At 35.3% G+C, this 18,155-nt stretch overlaps 2 protein-coding genes across 2 annotated transcripts; both read right to left on the bottom strand.

The window, feature by feature from the left end:
- Positions 1-648: 648 nt before the first annotated feature.
- On the bottom strand, positions 649-5,891 carry LOC128557754 (uncharacterized). Its single transcript, XM_053545963.1, has 2 exons — positions 5,765-5,891; positions 649-5,262 (listed from the first exon to the last, which is right to left on the bottom strand). Exon 2 carries the CDS (start codon positions 5,247-5,249, stop codon positions 2,565-2,567), a length of 2,685 nt encoding a protein of 894 aa, XP_053401938.1. The 5' UTR covers positions 5,250-5,262; positions 5,765-5,891; the 3' UTR covers positions 649-2,564.
- A 4,245-nt stretch (positions 5,892-10,136) lies between these two features.
- On the bottom strand, positions 10,137-11,737 carry LOC123558373 (uncharacterized). The gene is made up of 2 exons (XM_053546823.1): positions 10,553-11,737; positions 10,137-10,148 (listed from the first exon to the last, which is right to left on the bottom strand). The coding sequence occupies exons 1-2, from the start codon at positions 11,735-11,737 to the stop codon at positions 10,137-10,139; spliced, it is 1,197 nt and encodes a 398-aa protein (XP_053402798.1).
- Positions 11,738-18,155: the final 6,418 nt, after the last annotated feature.

An 18,155-nucleotide genomic window follows, 5' to 3' on the forward strand; every position in this document is an offset into this window, starting at 1 on the left:
AGAACACGTAGTTATCGATGGTTGAATATAAAGCTTCCCTTACAAACACGTTTCAATTATAAATGGAAAAAATATGAAAACAACTAATTCTCGTGCGTTTATATAAGCTTACTTATTAGAATTATAAACACATATATCAAAAAACTGGATTCTAAGGTTAACTATAGATTTTTCTAAACTTCTACTTTCACTTTCAAAATGTTGAAAGCAAGGCTCTGATTGGTAAAGGTGTGCCTCAGATCCAAGGTGCATAGCATTAATTGGAGATGATTTTAATCAGATTGACATCACTTTAACTATTAAGCGTCTTTACATAAAGTAGTAGGACTTTTTAAAAATGTGTTTTGAATTTGAATAAACAAGTCTCGACAAAATATGACCATATCAAAACATTTTTAGTGATAAGGTGCCATATATGTGTGAAACGCCTCATAGCACTTGGATTATATTTCCTTATTTTAGCTCAGGGTCATTTAAACAGGTAATTCGTTTTTTTCTTGAAATAAATAAATAAATAAATAAATAATAATATAAAATGGATTGATTGTAATATTTTCATTCAATTAATTCTGATGAATTACTCTGTCTTGCTTCACTGTTATGAAAAATGGGAAATATATAATATACAAATAGAATAAAAAAAAAGGCTTTATCTCAATATTTTATTATAGAAAGTAATAAAATTGAACTACAAACACAGGTACATTAACATTAGCATTAGGTAAGAGTTAAAAACAAGAAGGCCATCATGACCCTCACTACATGGTATAATAAGAAACGTTCTACCAAATTACTTAGAATGTTGGGGAAAAACTCGACCCTTCTAACAGCATTGTCATATTTGGCTTTAATAACTTTAGTAGAGGGCCACCCAGAAAACATTTTTGTGAAACCATTTGTAAAATTGGAACAGTTCTTTTGAAAATGTTGTTTGAATATTTGCTATTCTTAGCACTGGCGATAATGACATTTTTTTTACAAATTAGAATATCTGAACATTTTCGTAGTTGGTGGCTAAAGAACTGTTCTATAAAACTACAACAAAATCGATCCAACGGTTTAGGACGAAATGTTATTTGGATTTCTTTAACTATGGCGGCTATGTTTCTGACGAATCAGAATAAATGGCACAGAAAGAAACCTTTGTGATTAGTTATCTTAACCCTTACCTTGCTAAATTTCTATAATGAACTAGTCCATCTTTCAATTTGGACAGTACACTGTTTAAAGGGGTGCTTACCTAAAAGATACTCATTGAATAGCGAACAGTGCAGATCATGAGAGTTGGTCGTATCCAGCATGAAAAGGGCTAATATCTGGAAGACAGGTTCTTAGAGGAGATTTTGAACATTTCCACTTTAAAGTAGCGATATATATTGGAAATGAGTTTTTGACATACAAATGTACATGTGTCTGATAAAATTGAAGTTATTTCTAAAGGGTCACTCACGGAACATTTCTTGTGAAATAATTTTAAAATAAGGCCAACAGTTTCTGGCAAGATTTGCTAAAAGTTCCCATTAAACACATACATACATAGAAACTGGTGGCCATGTTTTGGAGAATATGAGTAATTTAAATAATCTTGTAGAAGGTCACAAAAGGATCATTTATGTATAATTATTCAAAATCAAGACAGCAGTTTCTAACAAAAAAAATCAAAAACTTTTGTTATATACATACAGGGAAAAGTAACCATACCATCTTTTGAACAATTTGTTAGATGATTACCAAAAGAACATTTCCATAAACTAATTAATTTTTAATCGGACCAGTCGTTAAGGGGGAGATGACGGTGGTATGTGCAAACAAAGCTGAAGTTTGGAAGAGCACCTCCCAAAGAACATCAAGATCAAGCTTCATTAATTTCCAACTGATGGCTGTAGATGAGAATACGTTTGAAGGAAATGCTAATGGACAAAACAGACGACTGACGGACGATATACAGTGAGTGGCAAAAATAGTTCACCTTGATAGCTCCTGTAAGCTTATATGAACCGGAAGATAATTACTAACTCGAAACACTTCCGGCTTTAAACGTTTGAAAAAAAGACTAGGTATTATTATCCATTATGACATAATTGTCATAACAATGAAAAGCGAAAGAAATGCAATCCGAGATTTTCCATTACTTGATTTAGCATCTCTCTCCGCATCAAAACAAGTTTTTAGAATTCAAACTGAAGCGCATCACATTTCAGAATTCAAACTGAAGGCATGAAGTCTCCAATTATGACCTTAACACGCAATATAATGAAATAACAAAAAAAACCAGGACAAAAGATCCTGAACAGAGTCACGTTCCAAATATACGTCCCTTTAAAGCAAACCCTACCACAATGTATGTATGTATGGATGAATGGATGGATAGCTGGATGGCTGTATTTGCGAAGATACGTGTAGGTAGGTAGGAAGGTGTAAATAACATATTTTCCGGATATATACACAAACACTTATAAAGTTAAACGAATACACAGGCAATTCAAAACAAACAAACGAATCAAAAGGCATAGCAACGTTTCAATGAAGCAGTCTCCTAAAGCGGGTCATTTTTTGTAAACAATTCATTTTGTAGACCAGTACTCTATTATAGAGTGTTCAATTTTTCTCTCTTCGATTTCTCTCACCAAAACTGAATTTGAATTAGCAAATGCAACTCCAATAAGTTGTGGGATAACACCGACTACAACAATAAAGATCACGTGCATTACTTCTGATATTTCAGTTGTTGGACCAGTCACGTAATTAGAAGAAATGCTCAAAGTAAGAAAAATAAACGCAACCATAATAGACACCTTGAATACTAATGTTAAGAACTGCTGGTGTATAGGGCGGTGTTTTTTCACTAGAAAATTAAACAATCCTCTAGGAATACCATAGACGTCATCTTTCTCCCTGATCGTCAAAGGTCCTTTGATGTCTTGATCCACAAAACTATCTTCCGTGTTATTGATAATGTTTCCGTTAATCCGAATTCCTTTAAGACTCTCACAATTGACATTTGAAATAGTTAAGTAGCCTTCGAGCAAAGTGACATTGTATGGTTCCTGTGCCATAGCTTTCGATTTATCAACTGCTATAGTTAAGAGCTCAGTGTAAACGTCGCTAAAATTTCTGATTTGTTTGATGAAGTAGTAAAGGACGATTACGAAAAAGAACAGGTATCCAAATGATACGGAAGGATAGATTATAACCGCAATGAAGCACAATGTTATAACCTGAGTAACTATTCCAAAGCTGTTGATGAACAACACGCCAACGATGTAAGCCAACAAAGAAAACATTGCAAATACGACGGTTACTCCAACTGCAATAAATATCTTAAAACTAAACATCCAAGAAAGAAACCTGCTTTGATATTTTAAGTATCCAAGAGCCCTTGTTGCCCCCTTTACCATAACAACCACGAAAAAACAAAATGGTAATCCGTAATATAGAAGGCAGAGGATAATTTCAATAATGCAGAACACTATATATAAAGGCAAAACAAAAATGGCTAACGCTGCACAAAAACATCTAATTGTACTTTTACCAAACCAAGGAACTCGTCGTGTCTGAATTCGCCATACCCTGATCCAGAATTTCGTTGTAAAAAGTAAATAAAAACTACATTTCATCAGAGTTGATCCTTTTGTGTATCCAGGCTCAAGCTGGTCCGGTTCTACTTTTATCTGTGACATTTTCACAATTTCTTTATACCCAAAGAACAAAGGAGATGGAATATAAAGGTTTGAATTTGGCAAACCATCTTCAACTATCTGTTTTAAGCAACGTGGAAGTACCATAAATAAGAAACCAAAGGTAAAATACATAATTGTAATTGCTACCGGACCTCCAAGACCAGGGACAAAGGTTTTATGTTTGTTTCCTGGATCCGCCAATATCGAAAGGAATCCCATTGGTGTTCCAACTTCGACTAAAGCGTTCACAGTTATCTTATCATCGTCATCCCACACACCCAATCCTCTACTATACCATGCAATCTGAATGTAAATTATCAATGGTGCAAACATAAGACAAAGCAGTCGACGTAGTCTTGACGTAAGAATAGGATATTCATTATAAAGTCCTAAAACGTCAAAGCTGAACAGGTCATAAAATGTTAAAGGTGACTTAATTCCATCAGCGTAAATCCAATTTTCTTCCTCTTCAATTAATTCGAAACCCTCGACGGAATTTTCAGGATCTTGTTCAAAATCATTCCCAACGACTCTGTCGCGTTTTGCAGTCCAGGCGAAAAACTTAAACATGGTTATCGGGCAAAACGCTACTAGTAAAATTCCCAAAATAAAAGGCACATGAGAAGTTTGAGTCCATGTATGAATTCCTGGAATTTTTCCCTCTGGACAGGAATGATAAAGTTCCTGACTCGTGTAATTATAATTCACTGTGCAACATTTATAACGTATGTATGAACATGGATATATAAGATACTGAGCTGCATAGTATCTAAGCGTTCCCAGTATATTTTTGTTGATAACGAGGTAACAGAAGTAGCTTTCACGATATTTGATATAATCGTGCTTTACTTCTTTAAAACTGACCAAAGAGACAAGTGCCTTTGTTATTTGGGAAGATGTAAGATCTGTTCCGTATTTAATGCTACAACCGGAAGTCACATTGAGATAAACGTACGGAATGTGAATAGTTTTTACATCCAGAAGTCCGTACGTGAGTAAACCATAATCTAAATTCCACGATAAGAAAGGGAACGGTCCAGCGGATGTATTGTAGGTCCAATACCATCGTCCACCTTGAAACACATCTTCTGAGGATGTATGGTTTGTGTCTCTGGGTAAGCGAATACGAAATTGAACAAAATGCGGATCATTTGTCAGAAGTTTACTCTGAAAATACTGAATACTTCTTTTTGCAATCGATATATTGCACTCATTTACTTCGCCTGAATTAAAATTTTTTTCACGTTCCACTTTTCTTTCTTTTCCTGAAAGGCTGCTAGGTGACACCTTTGCAGTGTTATTTGTATTGTGACTGTTTCTAGAATCGCCAGTTTCAAATCTGTCAGCAACGTTAATCCTCTTGGTTTCTGTTGAAAAGCGATCCTCTTTTGTTTCATCTTGACTGTAATCTATACTGTTTTCACTGGATGTTGCATTTCTTTGAAACTTTTGCATCTCTTTTCGTTTCAAAATGCTTGTTAAGTAGGCATCTGTGATTTTTATATCTTTTCCTGAGTGTGCTGCAACATCTGTACCGAGTGTTAATATTAGCAAAAGCAAGAAATGCATTTTGAGGGTTTCTCTGAAAAGAAATAATACAAAATTCAGTATGTTAGCGTCACAGACAAAGACCTTTATTTCTGTTTTAAAGATGCTATGCTAATGTTAAAAGCTAAACGTTTGTGATCTTATATTCAACATGTTTGCATTGTTGTAATTTTTGCAATTGAAACGAGATTGGAACGTCGTCAGTTCTAGGTATGTTCTTCAATTTCTTATGAAAACATAGGAATTATTCAGTTGCCTTCGCGTCCAGTCCTACACCACGCGGAGTAGGCTTTTAATTGGCATATCCGCCACTTGCATAAGTATACAATGTCCACATTGTTTTTACTAATACAAATATCAATGTGAGGACCGTCTATTTCTCACTAAACGGTTGTATTTAGATACTGTGTTTTGAAGCGGACACAACAGTATTCGTCCTGTTTGCAAATTAGGTTTGTTAGGTTATTTTTAAATTGAGAATGAATAGTTTTACAGGGTCTGAGTTAATTAAGTCGAATAATCACTATATCACTAACCTCTTATTTATGACACAGTATCCCAATCCGTTGTTTAATTGAAAATACTTCCTGCGTCGCTGCAAGTTAACATCCAAATACCCATCAAATCATTTTCGGCCAATGAAAGCATTATTTACATACTGAACTCTATATACCGGAAGAAAAGATAGGATACAAATAAAGGATACGCTGATAAGAGGTTAAACATTGATCATAAAACACTCGTATAGACATTTACGATGTGCTTAATTTAAATAATCAGACGTTTTGGTTTAGCTTTACAAAAAATTTCCCACAAGTTTATTTGTACATTATTTCAATGTATCTCAATTTATCCTTTATTATATAATCAACCCAATGCTTAGTTCTACTACAGCTTACATATAGTATAATATGTTTTCGTTTATTTGTTTGCTTTCGGTTAAACGCCGTTTTTCAAGACTGTATAATGGGTAAATCATTTTCATTCCATTTTGGTGACCTACATCTATTTGTAAAAATACTAGGACAATAACTTTTTTGTTTTATCTCATTAGAAATTTAAAAGACCCTTAGAAAATATATAGCTTTGTTTATATTTCTAAATAGAATAAAACTTCCTAGTATCCTAAATGTTCATTCCGATGAAGCGGTGTATAAATTCTACCTTCTGCTGAAAAATATTGAAATCAAGGTCATTGCAAAATTTGTATAGTTAAAAAAGTAAATATTTAAGCCTATGCAATATCTTATAAAACTGGTTAAATCTGGTCTACTTGTAGCATAAATAGAATAAGCATTCCTGCATACCTAACCTTTCGGTTCAGCGGGTAAATTATCGCGTTTGTTCAATATCTGATTACATTTACTCCACTAAACCACGAACCACATGATATCGCATTATATGTACTTTTGCATATCACTTTTTGGTCGATGGATCGGTAAGTCTGATAAGTATCTGAAAATGCGAAAAAAAAAAAAAAAAAAAAAAATACGGAAACGCCAAAGTGAGATACATGTATTAATATTTCGTCTTCGCATCCTGTTTTTGCATTTTTGCATAGCATTACGCGCAATTTCCGGCAATAAAACACTTTATTACATATGTTACTAAATAAAGTAACAAACACTCTGAATTTAAACGTATAAGAGCAGCATGAGACCGATATTAGTGTTCATGTAAGCTGGTGTGTCTGATGTCGATATCACACTTCCGGGTGCGCAAAACATCGAACTTTTATGCGTAAACAGAGGAGACGACAAGTAAACATTGATATTGCAAAAGAAAATATGAAAAATTAATATTATTTCACTAGTTTCCTGTTTTAGCGTGGTTAAATAAGGCAAACAGAAGGAACTACGGCCAAAGAATGCATAAATTTAAACAAATATTTGGAAGGAAATTACGTCAACGTCATCAGACAACTTTGGCGTTTCCGCGTAGTACATGAACATTCAATGACGCTTGTCCAACATAAAAAATAATATTGTTTTCAATTTAACAGTTTAGTGGAACATATGCAATAAAAAGGTTATAAAACAGGGCTTGTGTGTCATATAGCGATATTTGCAAACTAGAGCTGTATTGGCCCTCGGGTAAAGCCCTCGGGCGAATGCCTCTCCTGGTATGCCAATATCGCCTTAAGGCATACCTGTATGCCCGAAAAGCCCGAAACGCGTGAAAATGTTCCGAATGTAAATCGGATGAAGTAGGCGCTCTATGTACAGAGTTTGATTATCATCTTGAAATCAGGATTTAATTGTCGTTTGTTTGTTTACAACACACAAAAACGATTCAAGTGATGGCAATGCTATCTGATTAAGAACAAGTTTCAGAAGAAGAAGAACAGGTATTCCCAAATAGAAATTATATAGATCTAGATCTATACAGATATAATTGGAAGAAAATCTTATTGATTGGAAAAATCTATTATTTTGTCACAGGTTGAGAATATTTTGAATGGCAGTAGCTAGGGGTCTGGTAACCGGACCTCTGGACAACCCGTACAGGAAAACTGCAAATTTAGCTTTGTCAGCTCTCTAAATCCAACAGTTTTCATCTGATCTTCACCAAACTTGCTGACAATGTTTGTAGGCATAATATCTCGGCGTAATATGTGAACACCCGTGGCAGCGGGCGGGCGGTCGGCATCCAAAGCATGTCCATTCTAATTCAGTTTTCATCGGATCTTCACCAAACTTGCTGACAATGTTTGTGGGCGTAATATCTCAAGTATTATAACCACCCAAATCGCCAAATGGCTGTTGTAGGGAGGTTTCACCATATAATTGATTTAATACTGATATGCAGAAAAACAACATTCAATGATTTACGTATATTACGTATGAAGTGAAATAAATATAGAATAAAAAGGTTATTTAGGAGCTAACATTGTGCTGTATAATATATATTTGCACTCATACCAAGCTGGGAAAATACAGAATAGGCAGGAATACAATATTCAGTGAAACATTTTTAATTTAAACTAAAATAAAATAGATATAGAATAAAAAAGGTTATGTAACATTGTACTGTACAATACGAGATATATTTGGACTCGTGCCCAGCTGAGAAAACCATATTGGACTCACCTAGCGACTCGTCCAATATGGTTTTCTCAGCTGGGTACTCGTCCAAATATATCTCCGTATTGTACAGAACAATGTTAAATAACCTAATAGTATAAGAAACCAATGTCCTCATATACGAATACCGGAAAACTCGTAACTTTTAATTTACATAAACACAAGAGGAACCTAAACAATGACCCTTTGTATTTACACTGTCTTGTCCATTTAAGTTTGTGTATATGCCGTACTGTAATATGCTTTTTTTCCGGTGATTGTTTTTTTTCTTCAAAACTATGTTTTTGAAGGACTTTTAGGGCACATAGTCTGCTGTACCTTTCAGTAAGTAAAATGCAAATTCTAATTCAGGTTGTACCACCCATGCTGCTGCGTCAGAATGCAGATAACATCGTATCATTTTGTAAAGCATCCAATAAGACAATATTACAGTTTTATTATCTACACTTGCCTTCTTATGTTACAAGAGGAAACAAAATGGTATGTAGTATCACATTTACGTGAAGCATTATGATAACACGATGAATCTTATAAATCCTATAGTTGATTTTATTTACAGGGATATAACTTTAGAGATAAAGTCCGGGTATTAATTATGCGGATCCCATATGCAATATATAAATAAGTAATGTTGTTTTTCAAACACTTCTGTTTCTATCTTTTTTCGTCTTGTTACTAGATAAGAGAAACTTCACATCTATTTTAATTAAATGATCTGCACCATTAGAAACCAAGATAGTGCATTTGCGAACAGCATGGATCCAGACCAGCCTGCGCATCTAGATCCAAATTGGTTTTCTCATGGTGCGGCTCAAATTATGTATCATTGCTTTAGTTCATAAGCTTTTCTTTAATTTACATTTCACTTTTAAACAACACACAGTAACATTTAAATACTGTTATGTTTCAGAAACATTGAAAACCAAGGACAACGAGAAAAACACAAGTCAATGGGAATGGAATACGGGAGTGAATTGAATTATTTATTTAAACAATATTCATTTATATAGAAACTTCAAATATACGATAAGTTTCATCTTGGAATTAGATTTATATAGCATTTGTTGCTTTAATAAACTTAGATCTAAAGTCTTATTATCATTATAAGCCATAGTCAATAGCAACTAAACATCGGTAATTTCGTATGGCATTATCAGTTTAACATCATTTGAATTTTAAACTCGCAGAAAGTATCAATAGAAAATTTGTCACGAATTTTAGCGATGTTAGCAAAGAAGGACCGGCTGATATTGCATATAAAAAGTAATGCGATAGGTATTTCAACAACAACACTTATTATGTATAGTTTTTTTTATCTCATCAACGTTTCGGCTAACGCCTTCATCAGGATAATACACATACAAATATAAACAACGGACGTGACGTAAAACTGATAACGTAACGTCAAATGGCGGGAAAACGTTAATCAAAATATCAAAATGCAAATACATATAATTATATACATATAATTAGTACAAGGTACTATCCCGGATATGAAAATACCAAAAATTTCCTATGGTAAGATTACATAAAAAAGCGGCGATAGGAAAAAACGGAATAGTACCCAGAGTATATGTGTAAATGCACAACTGCACATGCATAATATTCATGAATTTAATCTATTGTAAATAGCAGTTTTGAATTTAATCCTTCCGGACTTTTTGTTTTTAGTTTATGGATCCAGAAAGTTTCTTTACAGAGACGGTCAATATTATTTTTCACAATATCAGTCGGCATAAATGAGAAGTCATTCATACAATGATTATTTGCATTAAAGTGTGTAGCAACATTGGAAGAGAATGCAGAGTCAATGAAATTACATATATCAAATTTGTGGCTGTTCATACGTTTGGAAACAGGTTGCATAGTTTGTCCAACATACTGCATGTTGCACTTTTTGCATGTTATTAAGTACACTACGTTTTTAGTTTGACAGTTCATGTTGTGACGTAAATTGAATGTCTCCTTTGTAACGTGACTCGTAAATGATGTCCCAGTATTAATACGCGGGCAATGTGAACAACGGTTTCTTTTACAACTTTCAGATGCGCAAATGTTCGTACTGTTAGTCGTAAACTCTGAGCTTATCAAAAAGTCTTGCAGATTCTTAGGCCGATTATACGCTACAGTAGGTTTGTACGTATTATGCACAAAATTAACACCTTCGTTATTTGATAACTTCAAAAGATCCCAGTATTTATTAATTGAACGGCCAATATTTGGTAACGACGGATTATATACCACTGTGAATGGGAGTAAATTTTTCTTGTCTCTGGTTGAGGAATTTAGTGCGTCACTTTGTGTCATATGTGATACTTTTTCAAAAGCTGCATCTGTCACAGATTTAAGATAATTTCTGTCTAAAAAGAAGTCACGTAATTCATGAAGTGACGAATTAAATGAATCGTCGTCCGATATAATTCTCCTATAACGTTTGGCCTGGCTGTAAGGAATTCCGTCCTTGCACATTTTCGGATGACATGAAGTGTAGTCGAGATACTGATGGTTGCTTGTTTCTTTCACATAAATATCCGTTTCAGTTTGAAGCGAATCGCTTTTCGATACTTGAACATCCAAGAAGGAAACGGATTTATTCGATATGGTGTGAGTAAACTTAATATTCGGATGGAAACTATTTATTTCATTGATGAATGAATGCAGCTCGTCAAGCGAATGATCCCATATCATAAACACATCATCAAGAAACCTTAACCACAGTGTTGGTTTAATGTCCCGAGTTTGGAAGAAGTCATGTTCAAACTTGCCCATGAACAGGGAAGCATAGGTTGGTGCCATAGAACTACCCATGGCCGTGCCCATCCTTTGGAGGTAATAATTGTCGCCAAATTTAAAGTAGTTATTTTCGAGTACAAGTTTCAGCAAATGGGAAATTTCTTCTGTCGATAATTTGCTGTTATGGTTGTCCTGTTGTAGAAAATACTTGCAGGCGTCAATTCCGTCATTATGTGGAATGTTAGTATAAAGAGATGATACATCTAGTGTTACCAAATATGTGTTTTTACTTTTAATTTTCATATTTTTCACTTTATTAATAAAGTCAGTAGTGTCTTTCACGTATGACGGCAAGTTAATCATATGCGGTTTAAGTACAAAGTCCATATACTTAGAAATGTTCTCAGTTGGCGAATTACACGCTGAGACGATAGGTCTGCCAGGGTACTGTATAGGTAAATTGATGTCTGGACGTTTATGAATTTTTGGCAGGACATAGAAACAAGGGGTACGAATGTCCGCTGGAAATGTATCGAATTCATTATGAATATGGCTATTTGTCTTTTCCAAGTCCTCCAAACAGTCGGAAATATTATGCTGTACTGCATCTGTAGGATCATCCGTGCATTTCTCGTAATATGTGTCGTTATTTAATTGTCTCAACACCTCATTTCGGTAGTCTTCTGTGTTCATAATTACGACAGTATTTGATTTATCTGCCTTTTTTTATAATAATATCTTTATCTCGTGAAAGATTTCGCAGGGAATCCAATTCAGCCTTTGATATGTTACTATAACGTTTGGTATTTTTCTGAGACTGTAATATTTCTTCAGTTACTGCAGTTATGTAAAAATCTAAATATGTATCCCGCCCGGCGGGTGGGGTAAATGTTGATTCAGTTTTAATGAAGAAAGGGAAATCGCGATAGTTGTCACCATTATTTTCCCCAATATCATTGCTATTTTCATCATTTTCATACTTATTACTAAAATACTCCTTAAGTCTAAGTCTACGATTAAATCTAAAAATATCCTCTGCAAGTTTAATAGTGTCATGTGACTTAGTTTTTGGACAAAATTTAAGTCCCTTACCAAGAAGTATGTAGTCATCATCGCTTAGCTGCTTTGATGATAAGTTCAATACCGTGTTTTTCCCTTTCTGTATCTTCCGAATCCTCCTTTTTGTTTTCCGCCAAGTTTTCTTGTCGGGAACCCGGATGAAACGTCGCTGTCGCTTTTTTCTACAGTTGCTGTTGCTGTTAAAAGGTTCTTGACAACTGTTGCAAGCGTTTGTAACGTTTGTTGGAGATTTTGGGTGTTCACTGGTATTTGTGCCCCGCTTTTTACGGCCTCTGCATAAGATTTCCTGGTGCCCGGGGCTTTCTCGTTTTTTGGTTTGTCCGATGGTGATGAATTTGACGGTATATGTCTTTCACCGGAAGTATTAGTCTTGGGTGGATTTTGAACGATTCTGTCGATCTTAGACTGAGTTTTAAACGGCTTGGATCGGTTTTGCATTTTTTGTTTCTTTTGCGTATTCTCTCATTTTTTATTGGATGGATGCCTTCGTCGATCATTGTTGACAGTGGTATCTTTTACGCCTGTATCTTTATCATCAACAATGATGATTGTTTCTTCTGGTTTCTTCACTGAAGATTTGAGAAACTTGAGTTTTTTCTCGTGTTTAACTAAAAGATTTTCTTTCTTCTTTTCTGTTTTTGACAGATTTCAGCGTCCACTTTGAATAGTTCATCATTACTCATAAGTTTCTTTATCTCAGTTCTTGTTTCTTCCATGATACGACCATATTCACGAGACCGGCGTAGATGATCATCACGGATTCGGTCGCAAATATCACCGCTGACTTTAAACAACAGGTCATCTGTTTTTCCGCTAATTGTTCTAGTTGTCTTATACGTGGATCATTAGATGCCATGTTGTTGCTTTCTGGTAGATAATGCGATAGGTATTTCAACAACAACACGTATTATGTATAGTTTTTTTTATCTCATCAACGTTTCGGCTAACGCCTTCATCAGGATAATACAAATACAAATATAAACAACGGACGTGACGTAAAACTGATAACGTAACGTCAAATGGCGGGAAAACGTTAATCAAAATATAAAAATGCAAATACATATAATTATATACATATAATTAGTACAAGGTACTATCCCGGATATGAAAATACCAAAAATTTCTTATAGTAAGATTACATAAAAGTAAGAAAGAAGACGTCTATGATAAACTCACAGTGTCGGTCACAGGTAAAAAAGTGTCTTTTGTAGTAATATGAAAGAGTTTGATAAAATAAATTCATAAAAATACTTGATAATAGCAGGCATTTTAATATCATGAAAATAGTTAAATTGATATTTCACAATTTTGTAGACAAAGTTCTGGTTCCTAATTATTTTTAAAAGAATAATCTGATAGGAGTCACCTTAACGGATAATGATATATTTGTAGACCCATTTCATAATACTTGTAAACATTTTGTTTCTTGTATTTCAGATGTGAGTGTGAGTCACGAAAATGCCTCCGTACAGTAAAACTGTTTACATGTAAATCTATAAGCGGACGCCAATTTGGACGCTGACAACGATGCCATCGAAAGGGTGACAACAGCTCTTCTCTTTGGAAAAAAATGAAATAGTTGAGCTAAAATGTCTTTGGAGGTCCTAATATGATATACGGTTCCAAGTCGCATAAAGTATTTATCCTGAATATTCAGTTACAAAAATAAGGCTCATGTTTCCAAGTTACCAACATTTAGTTGAGTAATGGACAGACTCTTAACAAAATATGCCACTGAACCTGGACTTTAAAACAGATGTAACAATCTAGGAGCGTACATTTGTACATTCAGCCCAACGGCAATCCTACACCCCTGAGTGTAAGAAAAGTTTTTCCAGCACTAGGTGAAAATACGAGAAAGTTATGTCCGATATACAAAAGTACGAGTGCCTGATATCTACTCGACCAACCTCGATAACTCTTGGTGAATAAATCAATCGGCAACCCTCAGAATTAGATTCACTACCGGGTTGGATAATTTAATTGTATTTCACTATATTAAACAACATTGAAATATTCTAAAGATTTTTTTGCGGATAAAGGTTGTATATCTATCTTGCATATACTTTTAAAGGTATTATACAACCCGTCTTACGTGATCTTTTCTCGTGAATCTTCTGAATTTTATGTAGAGCAGATAGAATTTAACAAATGTATGAACGAACCCTTCACATTTCGTAACCAACCATTAATTCACTGACTGTTTTATATATTAAAAATGATTTCGGGTATAACGTTCATTCATTCGTATTACAATTATTGTTCTTAAATGATTATCTCTGACATGTTTTACAAATAAACCAGGTCGCCCCATGACCATTTAACAACAACTAGGTGATACAACCCCTCTTATGTGATCTTTCTCGTGAATCTCGTGAATTTTATTCTCAAAGAGTCTATACTTAATTATGGGCGTTTATAAAACGTGTCCCATGGTCATGCGAGCGTCTCGTCAGATAATTGTGGTGAACAGTTGTAAAAGGTTCCTTCAGTATTACTCGATGTCAAATGGTCAAGGTCGAATGAGGAAGGAAGTTCCATCATGACTCTCCTTGAAATTATTTTGTACTTCTATTCTGAGTTCAACTTCAGATGAGATGATTCAAACACTACATTTGAGACACAATAATTGCATTTCAGTTGCTGTAAAATAATATTATTACACGACTTTTACGCTAAATTACGTCCTTTTAAAGGTGTTTACTTTTTTGTTTTGTATTTTGTCGGGTTTAACGTCGCACGTCATATGGCGACTCTCCAGCTTTTGATTGTCGAAGAAGACCCCAGGTGTCCAGTGAATTATTTCATTACTTGTGGGCATCTGGGTAATCACCGACCCGGATTGTGTCCTCACATGTAGAATTCAACGCTTTTATATGTGTAATTCTACGTCCAGAGCGAGGCTCAGACCCGTATCGGCCAGGATCAAGTCAACGACCTTAGCCTCAGCCACTTGGCCACGGGGGGCCCTGCTATCAGTGTTTGCAGTTCGGACACAAATCACCAACCTTTTTATCCCAAATGATAATGTGATTCCCGCCCAAACGCAAGGACGCGTTCATTTTATGATAACCGTAAAAATAAGAATTCATAATGCTTGCACATTACTTGACAAGTAAATATTAGTAATTGTTTCATTTTAAATACCCAGTTAGTATATACTGCAACATAGCTCAGTCGGGTAAAATGCAGATAACATTTGGATAGAAGCAAATCATATTTTCTTTTCTTTCTTTAATGGTTTGTATTTGCATATATGTCTTTATATAACATAACATTATGGTCATTATTCGCTTAAGTGCATTGAATTAATATCATCTTTGATATGATGCTTAACCTTTCTCATCTGCCATATCGGCTTTAGATGTTTCTCTGTCGTGTTGTCACAGAGCACACGAATATAATTGCTTTTTTTGCAAGAATGAAATAAAATTTCAATGCCGATGCTGAGTAATCTGTTTACCATGGCTAGTATGCTTCACCTCCGAGCTAATTTGTATTTGGTACTAAAACTTGAAATATTTATATTTAAGTATGTTAGAAAAATGTTGAATTCCCTTTCTTCCATTTTAATCTACAATCCATAAAGAAAACAAACGTGTTTGTTATCATTGATGGATCTAAACGGAAGGGAAAGAAGCATTTTCTAGAAATATTTCGATGGCAGAATACAATACATATCCGTAGCACTGACCAATCTATAAACCGGGCCAGCCAGTCTATTTTGTAAGTACAACAACACGGTTTACCATTTAAACAAGTTGTATTTACAGACATGTTTGTAAACATCATGTTATCGTTGTGCAAATTAATACAAGGAGAAACACGTTTTAAATCACGCACTCTATTCTGAACAATGTACTATATTAATGAGAACCGGAACCGCTTGAACGTTTAATTCAGAATAAAGCCAATTCCATGCTGCAGTCGCACGAACATTCTCTTTACAAACCTGATTTTGTTTGAATAGATGCACTTATAAGATGTAAATAAAGTAAACAGTATACTGATATAGCCCACATAAGTGGCATAACTACAACCGGTAATAGAGCTACGGTATAAGATAAAGGTCTGTCCTGCCCATTACAATGTTCGCTTGGAAATTATTTCGCTTCCTCATGAGAATCTAATGTAAATGCTCTATCAAAGCTAGAAAACATTACCTTCATTCAAAATTTCCAGTTCGAAGACGCCAGCTCTAAAATTGCACAAAACCAGTTAAATGTTTTTGAAAAATATCCAAATATTTCTAGGGTCACATCTAGAGGTTTATGTTTATTTTCACTTCTTTTTTGTGCATGGGCTTGCGAAAACATTTTAGGCACACTTTTATAAAGGTCTTTTATTATCAGCTAGTCAAATTTCCCCGTGATCGACTACTCTGCATGTCCCTAATACGCCAGTCACACATACGGCGCGGATAGCTACGTCTAGCCACGGAAGAAACGTAGTAATCCGTATCGATCCGTACCTGAGCCGTACCTCAAAGTAGTAATCCATATCAATCCGCACCAACACTTGGTCAAAACGTACTCAAGACTTGTTCCAAACTTGCAAGTCTCTCCAATTTTTGAACATGCACAAAAGTTTGAGCGATACGAAGCCATTTGAGCGTGACTTTAGTCCAACTTGGTTGAAACTTATTCATTCGTAGTTAAACGTACTAAACGAAGTTATACATACTGAAACGTACCTTGCCGTAGTTTGACATGATGTCAAAGAAAATCGCTATGAAAACGCTACACGTGGCCTATCGATATGAAACTTACCGACCCGTTACTAAACTTTAATGCAAACGTAGTCATGCGTATTGATCCGTAGCTGAACGTAGTTATCGAGGCTGCCCGTACTTAAGCATAGTTCAAGGTAGTTCGCCGCAGACCCGGCAAGTATTGGGCATTTGCCAGGCGCAGTAAAATGTAGTTCAATATAGTATGCCTAACCTTTCCGTACTTATTCGCGTCAATGTACATTTTTGTTCCCCGTTTCTCACCATTTTTCCCGTGCTAAGATGTACTGCTCCGTACATATCCGTGTCCGTCCCCACACAGACCAGTCCAATCCGCACCGTACCTCAACGCACGGACACGTCCGTATGTGTGACTGTAGCTTTACACAAAACCGACTGCTTCAGTAATTTCATGAAATGACGGAGCGTATCCAGAAATAAGTGACTCTAAATAGACGATTGCTTAAGAAATGTATCTATATTAAAATAAAGATCCCTGTAACAAATGATAAAAGTGTTATTGTTCTTATTAATTTGGCCCTAGAATTTAATTAATATGATTGTCTTTATTTGCCATTTTCCTCGATTCTGATAACTGTTCAAAATCTCAGACCAGTGTCGGTACATGTTGAACAGTAGCGATAATCAAAAACGGGTTGCTGACTAGCTTCTTTTTAAAAATAGATAACCTTGTTTTCTACTAACCCTCTACCTTCATTAAATGGCATATGAGAATAATGTTTACTTCCGCGATGGCTTTCCTGGAGCAGTTATAATAATAAATTAATGGGCCGCACCATAAGGAAACCAACATAGTGCATATGCGACCAGCATGGAACCAGACCAGCCTGCGCATCCACGCAATCTGGTCAAAATCCATACTGTTCACTTTCAAAGCCTATTGCAATTAGAGAAACCGTAAGCGAACAGCATAGATCCTGACCAGACTGCGCGGATGCGCAGGCTGGTCTGGATCCATGCTGGTCGCAAATGCACTATGTTGGTTTTAAATGGCATTTGCGAATAACGTTTACTTCCGCGATGGCTTTCGTGGAGCAGTTATAATAATAAATTCATGAGCCGCACCATGAGAAAACCAACATAGTGCATTTGCGACCAGCATGGAACCAGACCAGCCTGCGCATTCACGCAGTCTGGTAAAAATCCATGCTGTTCGCTTTCAAAGCCTATTGTATAAGAGAAACCGATAGCGAACAGCATAGATCCTGATCAAACTGCACAGATGCGCAGGCTGGTCTGGATCCATGCTGGTCGCAAATGCACTATGTTGGTTTTCTCATG

Source organism: Mercenaria mercenaria, chromosome 6 (genome assembly GCF_021730395.1).
Source record: "Mercenaria mercenaria strain notata chromosome 6, MADL_Memer_1, whole genome shotgun sequence".
NCBI classification, from domain to species: domain Eukaryota; kingdom Metazoa; phylum Mollusca; class Bivalvia; order Venerida; family Veneridae; genus Mercenaria; species Mercenaria mercenaria.

Coding starts and splice junctions, on each gene's coding strand:
- LOC128557754 (XM_053545963.1), bottom strand. CDS start 5,249: ATGCATTTCTTGCTTTTGCTAATATTAACACTCGGTACAGATGTTGCA.
- LOC123558373 (XM_053546823.1), bottom strand. CDS start 11,737: ATGAACACAGAAGACTACCGAAATGAGGTGTTGAGACAATTAAATAAC.